Below are 23011 nucleotides of genomic sequence, written 5' to 3' on the forward strand. Positions count from 1 at the left end.
GGTATCACCAGCGTCACTGGAATGAGTGTCCCCATTGGAAGATTTCCAAACTATTACTTCTGTGTCAGAAAGAAAGTTTGCCACAGCTAGCTGACTATGCTGTTTGTGGACCACATCCTGAATACATATAGTGAAAAATGGGTTCCTCATATTGGGATTTTAAATGGACCATAAACAATAATCGTAAAAAGTTACAAATTCATATATAAAAGACAAGTGACATAAATAACAAAAAATTCAAGATGATAAAAAACAAACATATTGTTGGGGACAGATGTAAACTCAGCTGAAAGGGAAGCCCGAAAGCTGTCAACCAACAGACTGTCCAACGCGTAACAAAGCCAGAAAGTTTAGTAGCTGAAAATACCGACCCCAAGTGTAAGTGTTCCACCGATCACGTGGTGCTAACAGATGCTAAGAATTGATGAATTGGTACAACAATTAATTTTTGATTTTTGAACACATATATACAAAGACTGAGACTGTGTCTGCTACCGTCACGATACGCTTTTGGACGATAAATTTCCCCTGCTTTTTGAAGTCCCTGCAAATCTGAGGTATGGCTATTTGACCATTGTAGATTGTGTTCATCTATCATTTGAACACATCCCATCGCCAACAATTCAAAACATTACATTTGAACTAATGGGTGGAATAATTTTTTATATCCATTCAGATAGGTTGCAGTTAAAACTATTGGACAATTGCACTTCCTTTAAATGCCTATTGTGCCACATGTGAATTGCCATCGGTCAATGACATTCTGGCCAGTATCCATGCGTGGCTGTGACGGATCATTTATTCTCTTCACTTATTGAGTCATTTCTGCTGTTCGGTGGAACACTTACACTTGGGGTCAGTATTTTTAGCTGCTAAACTTTCTGGCTTTGTTATAGTATGCATGCATGATCGCTATGTATGATAATTGTACTATGTATATCATTGTATTCGTACCATATTTCTGATGACATATACTCTATCATCATAGACTTAAGCTACAGCTTTGGAAGTTTCAAGCCCTTTTAGTCCCTGAAGAAGATCTACACTGTGTGTTTTTGAAACGCGTTGGATGCTCTGTCTGCTGACAGCTTTCAAGCTTCCCTTTTAGCTGGCTTTACACCTCCCCCCAACAATATGTGTTTTTTTATCATCTTGAAATTTTTGTTGTTTATGTCATTTGTCCTGTATATATCAATAAATTTGTAATTTTTTACGATTACTGTTTGTGGTCCGTTGAAAATCCCAATTTGAGGAACCCATTTTTCACTATTACCTCTGTGTCAATCCAAAACTTTGGAACCTTTTTACATTCACTTTTGATGAGAACAGTAAATAGAACAATTAGAGAGGGTAAATCTCCCCAACGGGGGCACAAACAGCAATAGAAACTGACAGGTTTTCTAATCCCTCTCCACTCTATTCAAAACTAAAAAAAAGTTTTGCCTTTAGTTACAGTTTAAGATTGTTAAGATAAAACATCAAACACAGGTCAAAAACAAAACAATGACCATATCACGCAACTTATTCTCCAGAATGTCCTATATTTGGCCTCTTACCAGTTAAAGCTCCTCCAAGACTCCCTCTTCTCAAAAGCTTGCCATCTTCATTGAGCGTGGTCTTGTATTTAACTGTCTTGCCTGACTTGAAAGAGACTTCAGGGGTGCTACATTTACGCAGCTGCATAGGCGGTGGAGATAAAATGTGGTCAAGCTGTGGAAACAAAAAGTGGTATTACTTATTACGGTTTTCTTTTTAAACACCAGCAGAAAATATTAAGAAAGTGCACTGACTATGGAACAAAAAAAAGTAGAAAAAAAAAAAAAAAAAAAAAGAGTTTGAAGTGGAATTATGAAGTAAAAAAAAATAAAAGAAAATAAAATAGAGTTATCTATATCAGGGCTCAAAAAAATCCTGAGCCATCAGCCAGGCCTTAAGAGTTACTCGCCACCAGTTGCCCCTCCCAAGTCCTCCCCCGCCCTAAGTCCGCCCCTAAATACGCCCTCTTAAATTATCTCATGAAATTACACTGTTAATATTTATTTTTGGAACTTAATTCTGCATAAAACATTTAACAACGACTTAAACATTAACATAAAGCACGTAAGTACCCATCAGTGCAGCCTTACTGTGCCCATCATTGCAGCCTCGCTGTGCCAATCAAATACAGCTTTACACTGCCCATGAATGCACTCTCACTGTGCCCATACATGCACTCTCACTGTGCCCATACATGCCGCCTCACTGTGCCCATCCATGCCGCCTCACTGTGCCCATCCATGCCGCCTCACTGTGCCCATCAATACAGACTCACAATGGATGATGGATCACACACAGTGGGCATCTCTCACTGTGTGTCACAGAACTGGGTCTGTGCTCGGTGGCGCTGTAACAAGGTCCCGCTTCCTTGGACCGGCTCGTGTGATAGGCAGAACACTGAGTGAATCAATGTTCCATCTACTATCACATGAGCCGGTCTAGGGGAGTCCCGCCTTGTTACAGCACCGCAAAACACAGACCCAGCTTTGTGACACACAGCGGGCGTCTCCATGATACACAAGAGGAGGAGGAGGAGGAGGAGAGAGGGAGGGGAGCGCTGCAGCCTCAGTTCAAAGCAGCCCCAGGGCAGTCCGGCCCTGCCACTCTGTGTCCTCCGGCTGACAGTTTCCTGGCTGATCGCTTCTGGCACAAGTGGTGCAGGCTTTTTTTTTTTTTTTACAGGACATCAGAGTGGCGGGGGCCAGGAATCCCCCCCTCTGGGCCACTCTGATGGCCACACCGCTTCTGCCAGAAGCAATCAGCCAGGAAACAGTCGGCCTGGTCCGCTCCTGCTCCTCACTCGCCCTCCGCAAAAGTGGAATGTTTGAAGACTGATCTATATTATAAATCTAAATTCATATGCAGAAGAGTGCCAGATGCAAAAGTGCAGCCAAACCAGCCTGGTTCTGGACCTTGTTATGGCTCTTGAAGTGCTCTCATCAGAAGATGGAAGCAAAGAAAGGGGTTTCAGCACCTGCAGCAGTCTATACACTGCTGGCAAGCTCTCGTTTTATGACAGCACAGGAACACAGTCTGCCATATGTGTACTGAACCTTCCTTTAAAAGAAACCTGTTGTCACGGTTCCTACCGTGCCATGCAGACGGCCAGGCGTGGTCACGCCCCAAGTTGCTCAAAGAGGTATTGAGCCTATGACTTTAGTGCTCCTGTTGCTTTGCCTCTGAGCCACACCTCAGTTCCTTTCAGCCTGCTTTCCAGCTTTGCACAGTTCTGCATGGAATACTAGGGCCATACTCTGGATCTTGTTGCAATTGGTACCTGCCACTCCTGGTTCAGCTGAGGCAGTTTATCCAATCAGCTGGGTATAAAACACTGCCTCACTCTGAGGGCTTTGTCAGTTCATTGTCTCTTGTCTATATCATTGCCAAAGGTTCCTGTGTCTCTTGTTTTGCCTAAGTATTCCTGTGTTCCAGTTTCAAGTTACAGCATTCCAAGACTGACCCCGGCTTCTGACCCTGGGTTGTTTATCGTTTATTCTGACTTCTGGAATCCCTGACTATGGCTTTACCTGGACAATCCTTTGGCAAATTCCTGTCAAGCCCCCGTGCACAGATTCACAGCCCAGGTAGCTTCTTACCTTGTTACCGTGGGCTGTGTGTATTTGCAAGGGTGAGCGTACATCTCTGCACTGTGGATTCCAACCAAGGTAAGCCCTTACACCTGCACTTAATTTTTTTGGTGATGTGACCAGCACAGGGCCAATCAGCTCTGTCCAGGCAGAGGTTTAGGATTAATGCAGCCTCATAGGACAGTCAGAGGAGAATGAAAATTCCTCCTACAAGCTTTAATCAGTGCTCGGCTGGACACAAAGAAGTCACAAGACTGCTATATATTGCTGAAGAGAAAAGGTATTTAGCAGTTTGGATTTAATAAAATAATTACATTTCCATGTTCTGTGTACTGTGGGAGACCAGATATACAATGGGGATGGAAAGTTTTCAGACCCCCTTAAATTTTTCACTCTTTATATTTCACTGTTATATTGCAGCCATTTGCTAAAATCATTTAAGTTCATTTTAATTCATCATTGTACACACAGCACCCCATATTGACAGAAAAACACAGAATTGTTGACATTTTTGCAGATTTATTAAAAAAGAAAAACTGAAATATCACATGGTCCTAAGTATTCAGACCCTTTGCTGTGACACTCATATTTAACTCAGGTGCTGTCCATTTCTTCTGATCATCCTTGAGATGGTTCTACACCTTCATTTGAGTCCAGCTGTGTTTGATTTTACTAATTGGACTTGATTAGGAAAGCCACACACCTGTCTATATGAGACCTTACAGCTCACAGTGCATGTCAGAGCAAATGAGAATCATGAGGTCAAAAGGAACTTCCTGAAGAGCTCAGAGACAGAATTGTGGCAAGGCACAGATCTGGCCAAGGTTACAAAAAAATTTCTGCTGCACTTAAGGTTCCTAAGAGCACAGTGGCCTCCATAATCCTTAAATGGAAGACGTTTGGGACGACCAGAACCCTTCCTAGAGCTGGACGTCTGGCCAAACTGAGCTATCGGGGAAGAAGAGCCTTGGTGAGAGAGGTAAAGAAGAACCCAAAGATCATTGCGGCTGAGCTCCTGAGATGCAGTCAGGAGATGGGAGAAAGTTGTAGAAAGTCAACCATCACTGCAGCCCTCCACCAGTCGGGTCTTTATGGCAGAGTGTTCCGATGGAAGCCTCTCCTCAGTGCAAGACACATGAAAGCCCGCATGGAGTTTGCTAAAAAAAACACCTGAAGGACTCCAAGATGGTGAGAAATAAGATTCTCTGGTCTGATGAGACCAAGATAGAACTTTTTGGCCTTAATTCTAAGTGGCATGTGTGGAGAAAACCAGGAACTGCTCATCACCTGTCCAATACAGTCCCAACAGTGAAGCATGGTGGTGGCATCATCATGCTGTGGGGGTGTTTTTCAGCTGCAGGGACAGGATGACTGGTTGCAATCGAGGGAAAGATGAATGTGGCCAAGTACAGGGATATCCTGGATGAAAACCTTCTCCAGAGTGCTCAGAACCTCAGACTAGGCCGAAGGTTTACCTTCCAACAAGACAATGACCCTACGCACACAGCTAAAATAACGAAGGAGTGGCTTCACAACCACTCCGTGACTGTTCTTGAATGGCCCAGCCAGAGCCCTGACATAAACCCAATTGAGCATCTCTGCAGAGACCTAAAAATGGCTGTCCACCAACGTTTACCATCCAACCTGACAGAACTGGAGAGGATCTGCAAGGAGGAATGGCAGAGGATCCCCAAATCCAGGTGTGAAAAACTTGTTGCATCTTTCCCCAAAAGACTCATGGCTGTATTAGATCAAAGGGTGCTTCTACTAAATACTGAGCAAAGGGTCTGAATACTTAGGACCATGTGATATTTCAGTTTTTCTTTTTTAATAAATCTGCAAAAATGTCAACAGTTCTGTGTTTTTCTGTCAATATGGGCTGCTGTGTGTACATTAATGAGGAAAAAATGAACTTAAATGATTTTAGCAAATGGCTGCAATATAACAAAGAGTGAAAAATTTAAGGGTGTCTGAATACTTTCCATCCCCACTGTAGTGAATGCGGGGTCCTGAGTTTAGTAACACTAATACTGACACTAACCTAGAACAAAAATAAAACTAGTTAAGTCAGAGAAATGTCAGAACTTCTACTCTGCATACTATTTCTGGGTTAAAGACTTGAAAAATACTGAATCCTTAGTATCAGTAAAATCAATTTCCTGCGTACATTATAGGACACAGACTCTTTATTCATGATGACTTGTGTTAGACCCCCACACCGAGGGCGTTTTGCAGGCGCCATAGCGTTAAAAATAGCACCTGCAATCCGCCCTCAAACAGCTGCAGCATTGTCTCCAGTGTGAAAGCCCTAGGGCTTTCACACCGGAGCGCTGCGCTGGCAGGACGGGAAAAAAAGTCCTGCCAGCAGCTTCTTTGGAGCAGTGAAGGAGCGGTGTGTTTACCGCTCCTCCACCGCTGCTCGCCATTGAAATCAATGGGGCAGCACTGGGATACCGCCGGCAAAACGCTGCTATTGCGGCGCATTGCGGGCGGTTTTAACCCTTTCTCGGCCGCTAGCGGGGGGGGTAAAAGTGCCCCGCTAGCGGCCGAAATACGCCGCTAATCCGATGGTAAAACGCCGCTAAAAATAGCAGCGTTTTACCGCCGACGCTATGGGCAGCCTGGTGTGAAAGGGCTCTTATACAGTATGCAGCTATCTTTAGGTGACTGGAAACTATTTAAAAATAAATAAATAAATAAAACGAACCTGCAGGGACATGCGCTCCTACTCCCAACATGCCTCAGTTTTGAAGTAAGCAATAGACAGATCATACAATGAGTCCTGTACCATACTCCAGGAATCCGATTTAACTGGAAAGTCTAAATCCAATTTTCGTAGTTGTACTGTGCAGGGCACAGGCTCTTTAATCATTAGGACTTGGGTATCCAAAGCAGCCCAACCGAGGGAATGGAAATAAGGCCAAAAAGTCTGTATAGGAGATATGACAGTGTGGCGGAATATTATTCACTAGATAGAAAAGAGAAAGATGTTGTGGCTGATGAGCCAGCAGAATGGTCAGAGTAAGTCAAGGAGTCAGTGTGGGCAACAAACAGAGGAAAGATTACTTGGTCTTTTAATAGATGAACTACCACCTTCAAGGCAGGTAAAAGCGGAGAATGAGCTATCTGACCCTGTCTGCTCTTCTAATCTGCCAGGACTGTGAAATTGTCCCCAGTGGGGTACTCGCAACCTCTGCAGCAGTAGAGGGGGGGGGGATGCCTCAGTTTTAAGCACATGTAGGGCGCAGTAACCCAGGTATTGCAATAATAGCTGCCTGTAAATTTACCCCAGCAGAGAGATGTTGCTGGTCCAAAATCTAGCCTGCAAAGAGGAAAAGGCTGGGTGTACAGCAGAAAGCGTTCAGACCACAGGAGGTACAGGAGCACATGGTTTGCCCCGGCACGATAGATGCCACTTGGGGAATGTGTGCAGACACAGTAGCCAGAGTGGTGCCAGCTCCCCATGTACCCCAATGGGTCTAAAGAAAGCAGGGCACCCTAGGCAAAATGCTTTTGTCCTGTACGCACCACAAACCATGTAGACAGGATTAGCAGGGGATTAACCCCTCCCCTCCTTGGACTTGCCCTCTATGATGGGCTTTCCCTTGCATGGGTCTTCAGGGACAGGGCTCTGTACCCGGGTAATCATGACCCTGGACTTCTGAAGCACCCTGTTGCTGTGTGTTGGACAATGTGCCAAATGAAGTGCCCAGAGCAGAATCTAGTGCACAAAGCAACATTACAGGCTAGCCCCACATGTTCCACCAGGTGGAGGTCTGGGTACAAACCTCCAAGAATCTGCTGAGGAGTCTATTAAGCCAAAAGCTACAGGACAAGCAGCAGTGGCTATGGTGCAGCCAGAACCTTGATAGAAGAATCATCATGGAATAGAATAGGAGAGAAACCTCCATATAAGAAGATACACTTCTCAGATTAGGGAAAAGAGGTGCATCACAAACACTAGAAAAAACTGAGGCTAGCTGGGCGTTATAAAGGGGGATATCCTAGCAGCCTCTTCCCAGTTGTACAGTACAGAGCACAGGCTCTTTAATCATTACAAATAGGTTATATGCAGCTACCTTCAGGTAATGACCAGCAGACAATCACCTGAAGGTAGCTGCATATAAACCTAATTTGTTATGATTAAATAGCCTGTGCTCTGTTCAACTAAGTAAGAAAAGGCTTGCTTCTTAGCCACTTGCCGACCGCCGATGTATGTCCAAAGTTTGGCGGCGGATATCATTGTTATGGCAGCCATAACCCTGGTATCCCTGTTTTCGTGCGGCTGTCTGCTTTCAGATAAAAGTGGTCTCTGCGGTGGTCCCCCTCGCGTCTTTTTTATTTGCTTTTTAATAGGCATAAAAGTGACACGATTTCTTTATTTTTTTTAACACAGTGTAAAAATAAAAGCATGTAAAATAAATAAGAAAAATAAAAGTTTTTTTTTTTTAAAACCCCCCGTCCCGACGAGCTCGCGCGCAGAAGCGAACGCATACGTGATTAGAAACCGCATATGAAAACGGTGGTCAAACCACACATGTGAGGTATCGCCGCAATCGTTAGAGCGAGAGCAATAATTCTAGCTCTAGACCTCCTCTGTAACGCAAAACAGGCAACCTGTAGAATTTTTTAAACATCGCCTATGGAGATTTTTGAGGGTAAAAGTTTGACGCCATTCCACGAGCGGGCGCAATTTTGAAGCGTGACATGTTGGGTGTCAATTTACTCGGCGTAACATTATCTTTCACAATATACAAAAAAATTGGGCTAACTTTACTGTTGTCTTATTTTTTTTATTCAAAAATTGAATTTTTTCCAATAAAAGCGCGCATGTAAGACCGCTGCGCAAATACGGTGTGAAAAAAAGTATTGCAATGACCGCCATTTTATTCTCTAGGGTGTTAGAAAAAAATATATATATAATGTTTGGGGGTTCTAAGTAATTTTCTAGCAAAAAAACCTGTTTTAAACATGTGAACCCCTAAATTCCAAAACGAGACTAGTCCTTAAGCGGTTAAGCCTACATTCGGCCTGTGTGTACTAGGTTTTAGACCCCAAAGGGTTGGGATGGTAGAGAAACGATAATGTTCTATCAAACAGAGGTGTATGGAAGGAGATAGAGCAGATAGCTTGGGTGTTAAACACGTCTGGTATGTCTCCAGGTAAACCAGTTACCAAAAACAAACTGATGCAAGGTCACCTTGATCCACAGTGATGACACTGACCCAACAAATTGTTGGGTTAGAAAGCTGACTCCAGGATCTGTTATAGCTACATAATGAACCACATTTGGTAAAGTGTGGTGCTACACATAGAATGCTGGGTATCTTACAATATTACTTTTTAGGTCTCATGCACACTGGACGTTATAATGTTATAAATAGCGTTTGCTTTTTTAAGCTTTTGGTTTTTTTTTTTCAATGGGATCAAAAACGTTAAACGATGGTGAGCAGGGTTTTTTGAGCGTTTATCAGCGTTTGACGTTAGAGTGTTTTTACAGCTGAAAAACTCCTCTCAGAACCCACTAGTTTGGGGTTTTTTTTTTACAACCAAAAAATGCCCCATCCAAAAACAGTTGATAACAGCTTATGTGTGCATGGATACATAGGATAACATGCTGGAGAGTGACTGTAGAAAAAAAATCTGAAGCCAAAACGAGCAGCTGTAAAAATGGCCAAAAACGTGCAGTGTACATGAGCCCTAAATGTAATTCTCAGCCTGTTTTACCAAAAGCACACCCAGAAATCTGTCCATAATTGTCTGAACCCACTTTGTTACGTGCTGTCAATTTCAGACTCTAGAATTCAAGACACTGGGAACACTTGGGAGTTCTGCTAAATGTGTTTATTTAAACCTAACAGGTGATGTTAAAGTATAACTAAAGGAAAAACTTTGTTTTGGATAGGGTAGAGAAGGATTAGGACACCCGACAGTTTTTACTGCTGTCTGTGTACCTGTTAAGAAGATTCACCCTCTCTATTTGTCCTGTTTAAATTCTCATTGAAAGTGAAAAAAAAAAAATCCTAATTTTGGGTTGTCCCCAAAAAAGTAATAAAGTAAGAGGGAAAATCTTCCAATGGGGACACTAGTTTTGGTGACCTGAGAGTCCAAAGTGAAATCCCTTAATTTGCTGGGATTTCCTCACTTCCTGCTTGGCTATGGGACAGGAAGTGAAGGGAAATCTCCGCAATGAGACACAGATGTTGAAAAAAAAAAAAAAAAAATCTGACATGAGTTAGAACCCCTCCTTACTCTATCCAAAATGAAGAAAAACATTTTGCCCATAATTCTTTAAGAACAATAATTTGCAAATTGACTATATTGTATGTGGCTGCCCTCACAAGTTCAGCAGCACACTAATGAAAGTCTACTACCTAATGCACCAGTAAAAACAAAAGTAACACAAGGTCCATTTCAAATAAGAGTATTGAAAACTTTTATTTAAAAAATAATAAAAGCGCGGGTTACATTCTAACAAAACAGAATGTTCCTATTCCAAGCATTCCAAACACATTTATCATTAGGCTTTCTGAGAACTGCTCCAGCTGGGCTCACAGCACCCAGGGACACGCTGTGATAAAAGCTTAATACAGCAGCCGCAGCATGTAAGGAACATACACTCTACTCCAGAGATGAGGAGGCTCTGCAGCAAGGGGACTTCCATTAAAGTGTACAATATTTCACGTTAACAAGCAGATGTTGACTAATGAGAACCAACCACCTAAAATAACCAATTTACTACTAAAAGAACATTAACAATGTACAGATTATGATCTAATCCACAAACCCTGAAGCAGCTGATATAACGGTCATTTAATGGTATCCGTGAAAAAAAAAAAAAAATCAGGACTATTTTAAAGGTAATACAGCAATTCTCTAAACAGGTCTCAACTTTAAAATGGGTATTACATTGTTTATGGGATCTAAAGATGATCTCTAATTTTGTCTTTAATTGTCTAGGACTAGGAAGTTTTCTTATGTCTACACATATACACACACACACACACACACACACACACACACACACACACAAAAAACCTCTGCCCTTCCTTTATTCTGCTTAAAGGACAAAAAAAGTTTCAGAAATGGAATTCACCAACCAGTGGCACTGCATTAGCAATTAGATTTGCTACTGCCAGACTTGCAGAAACAAGACTGAGGATTAGGAGATCATTCTGTGCAACGATGAAGAGATGTCCAAGGAAGTGTCTAAGACTCCTTTCACACGGGCTGTCCGATCAGGTCCACCTGTCAGTCTCCCTTATGGACCGGCAGATGTACTGACATCTACCGCTATCCGATCCGATAAATCCAGACGGATGGTGGTCCTATATTCCAATTCTGGCGGATCGGATGAAGACAGACCGTTTTCATCAGATTTCCCTATAGGAGAGGGCGTGACAGGGCCCGTCTGCGATCTGCACAGTGAGCAGAAATGGACCAGTCATCTGCCTGCTCAGCGGGGATCAGTGGAGTGATCCCCCGCTGAGCAAGTGGAGTCCGTTAGGCGGAGGCACCCGTCTGAAAGGGGCCTAAGTATTTAAAAAACAAAATGATATTCCACTTTAAAGCAGAGCTCCACCCAAAAGGGGAAGCTCCGCTTGTTTGCTGCCACATTTGGCACCCTTCGGGGGAGCGTGTACCCGTTTTTGACAGGTACCCATCCCCACTTCCAGGAGACCTTGTTCGAACTCTCTCTTTCGACTGCTGCCGGGCCATTCAGAAAGCGCAGCACGCTTCGCACATGTGCAGTAGGGAACAGGCTGTGAAGCCCAAGGCTTCACTGCCAGTTTCCCTTACAAGGAACGGCAGCACCCGAAAGCCGATTGAAAAATCGACTGGGGTGTTGACATCGCAGGATCCCTGTACAGTAGTTGCTGACTTTAAATTTTTTGTTTGGGGGGTTCCACTTTAACTACTACAGCTGAAACCTTTTTCTTTAGTTTTGGATAGACACAAAAGGGTTAGAATATTAGTCTGGCTTTACAGTAGTCTGTGTCCCCTCTGGAAGATCCTCTTCTTGTTCCCAGAGACACAATGGGTCTACCCAAAATGTGGGAAAATATCATTTCTGACTTCAGTTACAAGAACAAGAGAGTTTCCACTGTAAGATTCCACCTCTATTTCTGCTTTGGTGACTTCTATAAAATATTGGATTTCCCCCTTGGGGTTCTCTTATGGTGAGAACGGTCCTTAAAATTTGACTAGTTTATAAAGGTCTCTGCCTTCACCAGACCTCTTTAAGAGACAGCTGATTGCTATTGAGACTTTATGCTCAGAGTCGGCCCTGTACACCACGTTCTCTTGTTTGTGTTCTCCCAGACTTGTCCAGCCTGTAGCATCCATTTCAGCCTACATTCAAAAATAGTAATGAGATTGTAGGCTCCTTTTCATGAACCAGCAGAAAAACAGACAGTTTAAATTGTCTACAAACCCTTCTCTCTAATCACTACCAAGAGGCTGCCTAAACCTTTTTTTATCAGATGATATTAGGTTCCTTTAAACCACTTCTCCTAAAGGTTTGCTCTTCCAGCTGCTAAATGTAGAAATGCAGATATTCTGAATGCATACAGCCCTAAACGCTAGTACTACTGGGTGCAGCATCCAGCTGCTGTGCGTTTCAGCCTGTCATAGATCTTGACAGGCTGATAGAAACAGGTGCACGAAAATGTCAGGGTTCGGCAACATTGGCTAAATATTCAGTGCATGCCTAGTCTAAATGCAGGCAGATCCTGCATTGCATCATGTTGGAGTTGAACTTTACCTCCCAAAATACATCAGTGTCAAGCAGCATGAATAATACGAGGTTGGGAGATCCAACTTAATTATTATAAGGCAGATATTTTTTCTTATTTTGTAAAGAAAGTGTTACCATTGGATAGAAATTCTCTAAATCAGGGGTGTCGAACTCAAATTCATCACGGGCCGCATCAGCAGTATGGTTGCCCTCAAAGGACGGGTTGTATCTGTAAGACTATGCAGAGTTCAGGAGTGCGTTATTTACAGAGTGCAGAGTTTAGGGGTGCGCCGTGTACAGAATGCACTCATTGCATCTCTAGTCACTCCTACCTCTCCCTATGTAGGCGGCTCTAGTACCACCTATGACAAAAGCGGATGAAAGACCCCTGCCCTTCTCACCAACTTGTGACAAAAGACTGGCCAATCTCACACCACTTGCGCAACAATGCCATTCTCAGCTGTGCCCTACACAAAGATTTTCCAGCCCGCAGGCCCACAATCTAGGATCCAGCAGCCTGAGAGCGATTATCACTGGGTTATATCAATTAAGCTATTAACCCTTTAACTGCCACCACTGACTTGTACCAAAGAGTCGTAACTTCCACAACTTAAGCAGCAACAATGATTTTAAAATAATTTAAATAAATGTCTGTAAAGCACACTGCCACCACAGACAGGTAGTCTCAGAGATTTATCACATACAGTAGCGCTCTTCAAAAAATAGGGATTCTTTAGTTAGCATTAAAAGCTTTAGATACAATTTCAACACTTTTCAAAATAGGGTTTGATAATGAAAAGGTCAAAGTGGTGTAAATAAATATTTACAGAAAAGGGGTGATACAAAGAAATAAAGAGGCAATAATGCAACAGAGAAATAAAGGAGGAGATGTAAAGAAAGAATACTTGCAAATCCTGGTTTCAGCAGAGTCCAGCGAATAAGCAAAAACGGTAGAGTGGCTCTCACAAGTCCGGTTAGGTGTTCCTTGGTTTGATGTTAAGGAGAGCTGTCAAACTGTCCGGGCATTCCCCTTTTCTCTGGTATCAAAGGGTGCTGACAGAAGCCATCTGACCAGTTAAGCTTCCGAGGAGTGGTTTCTGGGATGCCATTAGGGTTATAACTATGTCCCAGATACAGTTTTCTATATGTACTCATATCTGAGTACCTACTGGGTAGGTAGGCAGATTATTGTCCAGCTTGGATTTAGCTTCAAAATGAATATAAACTGACAGATTTTGGATGTCCAGTTCACCTAAGAGGAATTGGCCGCTCCCAGTACTCCTAGGGTAACAGTGTTTGGGCTCTAATGCTTCAAAAAGGTAAATATTCTGGCTGTGCTATTATTTCATGAGTTACAAAATATGCTAAAGTGTTGGTTTTGGCTGCCAACCAGTCTTTCAGGGATGTGTATTGCTACAGAATTTACTATAGGGGGAAGAGCTGCAAATGTCTAGAAGACTCCAGTCGTTCAAGCTTGCAAGGGTGATCGTTTTATTAGGGTTTCCAGATGGGAATGTGAATTGGTTAATGGAAAGGGTCTGTGTGTCCAATCGATGGACTGATAAGGCCCTGGCATCAGTTAACAGTCTGTGTATTGTTGAAACAAGGGAAGCAATCAAAACTACGATTTGGAATAATTTCAATCAATAGGTAATCTTTCAAAACTTCAGCAGCGCTAAAGATTTTAAATAGAAGCTCAAAAATCTGTATAGTCAGCTGAAAACTGGAGAAGCCATAGTGCTTTACAAATAAAAGTTCATATGTGATTCATCTGTTTAAAACTGGAGAAGCCAAAGTGATTTGCAAATGAATGTTCATAAGCGATTCATAAGTTGTTTAAAACTTCAACAATGGATACATCATTTGTGCTCGAGATCCCTCTAGGAACTGCACTCACCAGAAAGAAGATCAATCGAAAGTCATGTGGTGTGTGTGAAGTGGCTGCGATCGCTGCCAAACGAACATCAATCCAATCCACAGTGACCAATCAGCAAATAGGAAAGCCAGCACTCTTGTCTTCTAATTCACCCAGATCCAGTCAGCTGAAAGCTACCCTGTCTCCATATGTTCATCTTGAATTAGAAGACAAGAGTGCTGGCCTTCCTATTTGCTGATCGGTAGTTCGTAGTTTTGATTGCTTCCCTTGTTTCAGGAATTTTTTTCATTATAGCAGCTGCTCTTTTACTTAACTTTTAATTTTCCTAAGCGCCGGATAAATGATCGTTTGTCTGAGAACTTTTGTGTAGTTTGTGTATTGTATAACAAAGAAAAATGGGGAGGAGGAAGTCACTATGGTTATGCACTTTACATAACATGGCTGAGATGAGTTGGGACTTGAACAAAATTGATGTCGCATACAGCTTTTCGTGGGCTCAACGCACACAACCATTACATCTCCCTGGGTAGTCAGCTCTCGCTACTACCCGTGCAAGTGGCGCTGCCTTGCTGGGAGATCATTCTCGCTCTCACTTTCAGGCACGTTGCCCTCGCCATGCCCTGCCGTGCCGTGAGGAACCGGTTACCTCTGGAAGCCACTGAAAACAAAGCTGTCCCTTGGAAACAGAAGGCTTCTGCATTTACAGACAGCGAGGAGCGGAGGGTGAAAACTGGAGGTGGCGGAATAAAGTTCCACCACTATCCAGATACAAAACTGGGTGAGAGGGCCACTTTACAGGGCCTGGTGGGCTAGATTTGGCCAACAGGCCTTGTGTTTGACACATGAGCTCTAGGTATAACACTTTCTCTTGACCCCCCCCCCCCCCCCTTCTCTTTTCTAGCCAAAATACTTTTTAATGATCAGTAAGTTTGTCATACATATGCATACAAGAACTATGTTCCAGCTGAGACTGTTTTATGCTAAAGACAACATTCTTCAATAGTTGAAAGATCTAATGACATCAGTGCTTGCAATGGTTAAATTACTTCTAAAATTGTAGTCAGTCATGCCTGACAATATTAATGCCCTTTCATGCCTAAGCCTATTTCTGAAATTTGTTGCTTGCAAGTTAAAGTTCGTATTTTTTGGTAGAAAATTATTTAGAACCCCCAAACATTATATATATATTTTTAGCATAAACCGTAGAGAATAAAATGGCGATCGTTGCAATATTTTACGGCACACTGTATATGTGCAGCGGTCTTTCAAAGGTAATTTTTTTGGAAAAAAAAAAAAAAAGACACTTTCATGAATTAAAAAAAAAATAAAAACAGTAAAGTTAGCCCAATTTTTTTATATAATGTGAAAGATGAGGTTATGCCGAGTAAATAGATACCCAACATATCATATTTTGAAACTGTGCACACTCGTGGAATGGCAACAAACCACAGTAGCTAAAAAAACTCCATAGGCGACACACAAAAAATTAGCGGTTACCAGGATAGCGTTACAGAGGCGGTCTGATGCTAGAATTATTGCTTTCGCTCTGACGATCGCGGCCATACCTCACGTGCGACTTACGTATGCGTTTTCTTTGCTGCGCGAGGTCGCGGGAATGGGGCGCAATTTTTTTTTTTTTTACATCTTTTTTGTCTCTGTAAAAAAAAAAAAAAAATGTTGATCACTTTTATTGCTGTCACAAGGGATGTAAACATCCCTTGTGACAGTAATAGGTGGTGATAGGTACTCTTTAAGGAGGGATCGGGGGTCTAAAAGACCCCAAATCCCTCCTTTGCTCTTCAAAGTATTCAGATTGCCAAACATGGAGATTCTGAATACTGTAGTTTTTTAAAATTCGGTGCCATTGGCAGCCGAGTAAACCGGAAGTGACATTGTGACGTCGCTTCCATGTTTACACATAGGAGACTGAAACAAAGCCAGTTCCAGCTTTGATTCAGTCTCTAGTACCGGATCGTGGATCGGGTCTCCCTATGGGACAGAAGGGCCGGGAACAGCGGTGGAAGAGGGTGGGGGGGGGTCCACTCCTGCTCCATACAGGCTTTTAGCTGCATTGGTTATCCCTAAAGAGCCAACCGCTCTAAAATAAAAACGTACCGGGGTGATGCAGGCATTACCCCGGTATAACTCCTCAAATCCAAGTCCGCATATGTGCATACGGTCGGCACTAAGGGATTAAAAGTGGATGTAAACCCACTCTCATCCTTTCTAAACTACTACCATAGGGGCTATCTATAAGGATATACATGCCTCCTGCATGTATCCTTACTTGTCAAATGTCCCCCCTTTTTCTGTTATGATACCCGAAAAAACGGCAGATTCTGTGGGTGGGTCTGTTGTCCAGGGCTCGGTGGGTGGAGTTGTGATGTCAGTAGACTCCCCGCCCACCTCTACACTCCCCTTGTCAACATGCATTTTCTCCTGTGTATTTCTTACTTCTTGAACTTCTCCTATGATTACTAACATCCAGTCAAAACCCAGAAAAGTCACCACATGACTTCAGCATACCCAATCATGCTGAGGTGTGGAGCAGCCAATCCTGGGAGAGCTGGAGAAGAAAGGAAGAGGGGATTTGAAGTACACTGAATGTCTCTCTCAGGCTCCTGCATGAGATTTGTAAATCACCTGTCACTTACAGCAAGGGGTAGAAACAGACTCCTATTTCTCTGTGTCTGTTTTTATCTCACTGAAAAAAAGATAGGAGGACTGCTGAGAGTTGGATTAACTCTTTGTGGCAAGACTGGGTACAGATTACATGAAATCCTATACTGTACAAGGTGCAAGCCTTAATTAAAAAAAATAAATTCGGGTTTTCATGCACTTTAACAAAATTAGGAAATCCCGGTAAAATACCCAGCATTTACTTTTACTCTGTAATGCCACTGTAGTGGGTGTTGATTAAAGAAGTGTAAATCTATTGTTGGGTTATGGGGCAAGTATGAGAAGTTGTTGTAAGTGTATGTGTGATTGATGCCTGCTGTATTTTAGATGTAAGGGTGGTTGCTGAGAAAACCTGGATAAAGTATTGTGTCAGCTTTAATTTACTTTGTAATTAAATGTACGGTCTATTGCGGCATTGATTATTAAAATATAACAATTAAAAAATGCAGCTTCCTAAAACGTGTTACAACCAAAAACCAAGTCAGTGTACAATGCTCAGTGTTCTACAGACCAAAGAGCAATGGCATCACAGTAGCCCCAGAAATTATTTTAAAATACTGACAACTTTGAACTACACAAAAAATTGTTATGCGACAAATGATTAATAAATGCTGAATTTACTAGACAAAACAAAAAAAAAGGAAAAGTTTTCTTTCAAGATGTGGTGTCAGTTACAACAAAGGGTGGCAGTAATAAAAATCAATAACGATAAAAAAAATACATTCCTTGGTTAACTCAGGCAAAACCACTTGTACTACTAAGTTGTTACTGTATGAGAAGCTAAATCCACATGAAAACCAGGGCAAAACATCAAGGCTAGAACATCTTATTTTTGAAATCTTCAGGGAATTGCCATCTTTTTTGGTTCAATGTTCTCCTCATATGTAAGCACATCAGGTATCTCTTCTTCTCATTCTGTGATGTGACCTTAAAAAACAAAGTCAAGAAAGAAGAGCAGCTCTATTGTACAAAAGGACGGATCAGTCAATCTGCCAGGTTTTCATGTGAAATAAAACAGAGGGAAGCCTTTTTTTCCATGCCATTAGGAGAAATATTTCATGTATTCTTCACATGCTCAATGTGGTTTCAGGTCTGAGCACAGATCACTGCATTCGTTAAATACTGTTCACAGAGCCAAGTAATGGAGATAAAAAAATAAAATAAAAATGTAAGCATCTGATTGTTTTATGAAATCTCCTGGTACTATAATTTATTAGTACACTTTGAACTGATGAATGGTTAAAAAACAAGAGTGCTCCAAGTTACCAAGATAATTTTCCATGCATTCGATCATTTATGATAAAATTATTACATCATGCCAACAAGTATGGCACAAACGATGGAAGCAGCCAAGCTAAATTCCTTTGGGTCTCAATGCAAAGGGCTAACTCAGATCCCCATGAGACCTCTGTTTACATATGTTTATAGTGCACAGTGCTCTTTTTACCTATACCTATTACCACCCCCCACCCCCTCCCACCCCCATTTTCTATAAACCATTTAAAGTGCAATAGTAAGTTCACTTATTTCAGTTCAAGTGTTTATAATAAAACGCCTTATCCCCTCTTGTGAATTCCACTCTGCACCCGGGACAGAGCTACAGGAAGTGACGTCATTCAGTAAGACACCCGGAAGTAATGAGACATACACCCAGACGGCCCACACTCACACTTGGTATGGTGGAGTGGGACCACAATAAGTTAAAGCGACGCAATAAGCCTTTGTTTTACTTTGTATTTTTATAAATAAAAGGTTTTACACTATTGGAGCTTCTCTGTTTTTGGGTTTTCCATGAGGAGACTGGAGAGTTTTGGGGGGAGAGATTACTTGATCCAGTTCATGGATTATTAATCCTCGAAGGGGATAAGGCGCATCTTGACCCACTCTATTCGGGGGGTCCTAGCGATCTGGTGAGTTCTCCTGAGTGGTGGTGAAGGTGGCACATTGGTGGAATAATAAACTCAAGATATATTATGAATTCACAAAGCACTTTTTATGAAGGACATTTCAGCACCTTAGATTAATCAAGGACTTCAGAGCAGAGCACTTTAAATGAAACTTCGTTGTTTGAATTTTATCGTAAACACTTGCACTGAAAAAAGTGGACTTCTTATTGCACTTTAAATGGCTTATAGAAAACTGGGGGTATAGTACAGGTACAAAGAGTGCTGTGCACTATAAACATTAATATTCTTAAACACTTAGGGGGAGATTCAATAAAACTGGAGCACTCAGAATCTGGTGCAGCTGTGCATAGTAGCCAATCAGTTTCTATCTGCAGCTTGTTCAATTAGGCTTTGGCAATAAAACCTGGAAGCCAATTGGTTTCTATGCACAGATGCACCAGATTTTGTAAGCTCCAGTTTTAGTGAATCTTCCCTACAGTGTTTTAGACAGCAGCTTAGTGTTTTTTGAGATCTGTAGATTGAAAGAGCAGGCAATTTGGTTTTATGCATCTGTTTAATTATTCAGATGTACCACATATTTAGGGTTAAATGATATAGGGCTATAAAGCATACTGTATATATATGAAGCATATATAGCTATAAAGGATATAGGGATATAAAGCATATGGGGCTAAAAGATAATCACATTAAGGATACTTTCAAAGGCACATTGGAGAAGATGCAAGGATTCTTGGATCTAGATCAATGCTGTGCCTGCCCCAGGGTCAAGAATGTTGTAGAACTTATGTTGGCCACATGACTGAATAGTAGCATGAACAGCACTAGAGAACTGCAAGTCCCGAATGACAATATGGCATTTGCTAGAAAGGCTATACAAAGATATGTGGGTTGGCCAAAATCTCAAACAGCACTAAATGAGATCCCATATTAAAATCGAAAAAAACAGGGCACTCTGCTCCAAGAAAAGTGTGTGTAAAGGAAAAAAAAAAAAAAAAAAAAAAAAAAAAAAAGAGTACTCCACTTTAAGTCATCATGGTAAACCTAAACTATCCGATAGAATCCATATCAACAGCCAAATCAATCTCTCACATGGAAAGGCTGATTTCTTGTGACATTCCTCAACCTGATTTCTTTAAAATTACTTGGATGGTATGGGATCACTTCAGGTGTTCATCAACCTTTGCCACATACCTAAAATTATACCTACTGAGAGCTGTTGATTGCTCACTTTGGCCCTTACTTATTTGGTTGCATGGGACCCTCTGAGAGGATAGTGTAGTCTTTGCCTTGGAGGTGTAAGTTTATACAGAGTAAATCCCCCTACCATTTACTATTTTTTCTTAGTCTTCTTCTTAGCCCATATTTATCTTGATAACCTTTCTTATCTCTGAATGTTTTATACAAGTGTATAACCTTAAAAACAAAAAACGATAATATACAGTGCATTCGGAAAATATTCACAGCGCTTTACTTTTTCCACATTTTGTTATGTTACAGCCTTATTCCAAAATTGATTAAATTCATGATTTTCCTCACAATTCTACAAACAATATCCCATAATAGCAACATGAAAGAAGTTTGTTTGAAATCTTTGCAAATTTATTAAATATAAAAAACAAAAAAAAATTACATGTACACAAGTATTCACTTATTGGCACCAATTACAGCCTCAAGTCTTTTGAGTATGATGCTACAAGCTTGGCACACCTATTTTTGGGCAGTTTCTCCCATTCTTCTTTGCAGGACCTCTCAAGCTCCAGCAGGTTGGAATGGGAGCGTCGGTGCACAACTATTTCAGATCTCTCCAAAGATGTTCAATCGGGTTCAAGTCTGGGCCACTCAAGGACATTCACAGAGTTGTCCCACAGCCACTCCTTTATTATATTGGCTGTGTGCCTAAGGTCATTGTCCTGTTGGAAGATTAACCTACACCCCAGTCTGACATCCAGAGCGATCTGGAGCAGGTTTGCATCAAGGGTGTCTCTGTACATTGCTGCATTCATCTTTCCCTCAATCCTGACTAGTCTCCCAGTACATGCGGCTGAAAGACATCCTCACAGCATGATGCTACCACCACCGTGCTTCACTGTAGGGATGGTATTGGCCAGGTGATGAGTGGTGCCTGGTTTTCTTCAGACATGACACTTGCCATTCAGGCCAAAGAGTTCAATCTTTGTTTCATCAGACCAGAGAATTTTTTTTCTCATGGTCTGAGAGTCCTTTCGGCAAACTCCAAGCAGGCTGTCATGTGCCTTTTACTGGAGGAGTGGCTTCTGTCTGGCCACTCTACCATACAGGCCTGATTGGTGGAGTGCAAAGATGGTTGTTCTTCTGGAAGGTTCTCCTCTCTCCACATAGAAATGCTGGAGCTCTGTCAGAGTGACCATCGGGTTCTTGGTCACCTCCTTCACGAAGGCCCTTCTCTCCCGATCGCTCAGTTTGGCCAGCCGACCCACTCAAGGAAGAGTCCTGGTGGTTCCAAACTTTTTCCATTTACAGATGGAGGTCACTGTGCTCACTGGGACCTTCAATGCTGCAGAAATTTTTCTGTACTCTTCCCCAGATCTGTGCCTTGATACAATCCCGTCTTGAAGGTCTACAGACAATTCCTTGGACTTCATGGCTTGGTTTGTGCTCCAACATGCACTGTTAACTGTGGGACCTTTTATAGACAGGTGTATGCCTTTTCAAATTATGTCCAATCAAGTTGCAGAAACATCAAGGATGACCAGTGAAAACAGGATGCACCTGAGCTCACTTTTGAGTCTGTGAATACTTCTGTACATGTGATGTTTTTTTATTTTTAATAAATTTGCAAAGATTTCAAAACAAACGTCTTTCACATGGTCATTATGTGGTATTGTTTGTAGAATTTTGAGGAAAATAATGAATCTAATCTATTTTGGAATAAGGCTGTAACATAACAAAATAAAGTGAAGCACTATGAATACTTTCCGGATGCACTGTATACTCAGGTTTTAGAATGCTACGACCTAATACGAGCCATGTTGTCTTCCTTTTATTGTGCTATACTATGTCCAATGTGTATGGTACTTCCACACAGTTTGTATTATTCTCTGAAAATTGTAATAAAACTTAGATTAAACATAAAACCTCAACTATGATCTGAAGCCCTGTTTCAGTAGCAATGCCAGTACAGATATGTTTATACAACTGGGTTTCTGGTCTCTTAGCAATAGTGCCTTCTTGTCTAGGCAAGATCCTTGTTCTGCACAGTTCCACTGTATGCCAGGTTTTTATTTTATAGCACTTGATACAGAAGTTGTAATTATCTATGTACTTTTAAGAAGCAGGCATGTGCACATATCTTTTTTTGCTCTTAGAAGAATTTCAGTTCTTTATGCCGCATATACACGACCGGACTTTTCGGCATCAAAGGTCTGACGGAATGAATCAGTCGGACAATTCGATCGTGTGTGTGTGGGCTTCATCGGACCTTTTCTGTTGAAAAATCAGACGGACTTTAGGAATAGAACATGTTTCAAATCTTTCTGACGGACTCAAGTCCTATTGAAAAAAACGTTCGTCTGTATGCTAGTCTGGCGGGCCGAAAACGAAACAAGGGCAGCTATTGGCTACTGGCTATGAACTTCCTTATTCTAGTCCGGTCGTACGTCATCACGTTCGAAACGATCGGACTTCGGTGGGATCGTGTGTAGGCAAGTCCGTTTGGTCGGAACTCCATCTAAAAGTTCTTCGCCGTTCAGGTCCGCTCGTGTGTACACGGCATTAGAAAGCCTTGCTATTTTACAAACCTGACAGTAGAGACAAAAACATAATATTTCTGATATTATTCTGAAATATTTCTGAACCACTTGTTTACAATCACCACACAAGCATTTGCAAAAGCCTTCAAGTTGCTAGCTTTCCAAATTTCAAAAATTAAAAGGCAGACTATCGGAAATCGTAGTGTACAAACAACTGCCCCCCATCTCACCCCACTACTTCACTTGATGCCTCTTACTGCTCTCAACTGGCTTGAGTGACCATCTGGGTTGACCACATGGCCTACTTATCCCAATCCAGCCAAGTTACTCTACCCTATCCCCCCCCCCCCACACTCTTTCCTCAATGCCTTTCTATATCCTTCAGGTATAGCACAGACCTCTTCCTCAACTACATAATTCTTTCCAATTGTCCTTTGTTATCAAGAGCACAGTAAACAGTT

General features: G+C 41.9%; 1 protein-coding gene across 3 annotated transcripts in view; it reads right to left on the reverse strand.

The window, feature by feature from the left end:
* MAST4 (microtubule associated serine/threonine kinase family member 4) overlaps nucleotides 1-23011 on the reverse strand; it is an 865092-nt gene that overhangs the window by 654310 nt on the left and 187771 nt on the right. For all 3 annotated transcript variants that reach the window (XM_073623363.1, XM_073623355.1, XM_073623371.1), the window contains exon 2: nucleotides 1557-1710. In XM_073623363.1, the coding sequence (XP_073479464.1) occupies nucleotides 1557-1710 (154 nt within the window). The remainder of the gene's footprint in view (nucleotides 1-1556; nucleotides 1711-23011) is intronic.

The sequence above is a fragment of the Aquarana catesbeiana genome, linkage group LG01 (assembly GCF_042186555.1).
Source record: "Aquarana catesbeiana isolate 2022-GZ linkage group LG01, ASM4218655v1, whole genome shotgun sequence".
Classification (NCBI taxonomy): domain Eukaryota; kingdom Metazoa; phylum Chordata; class Amphibia; order Anura; family Ranidae; genus Aquarana; species Aquarana catesbeiana.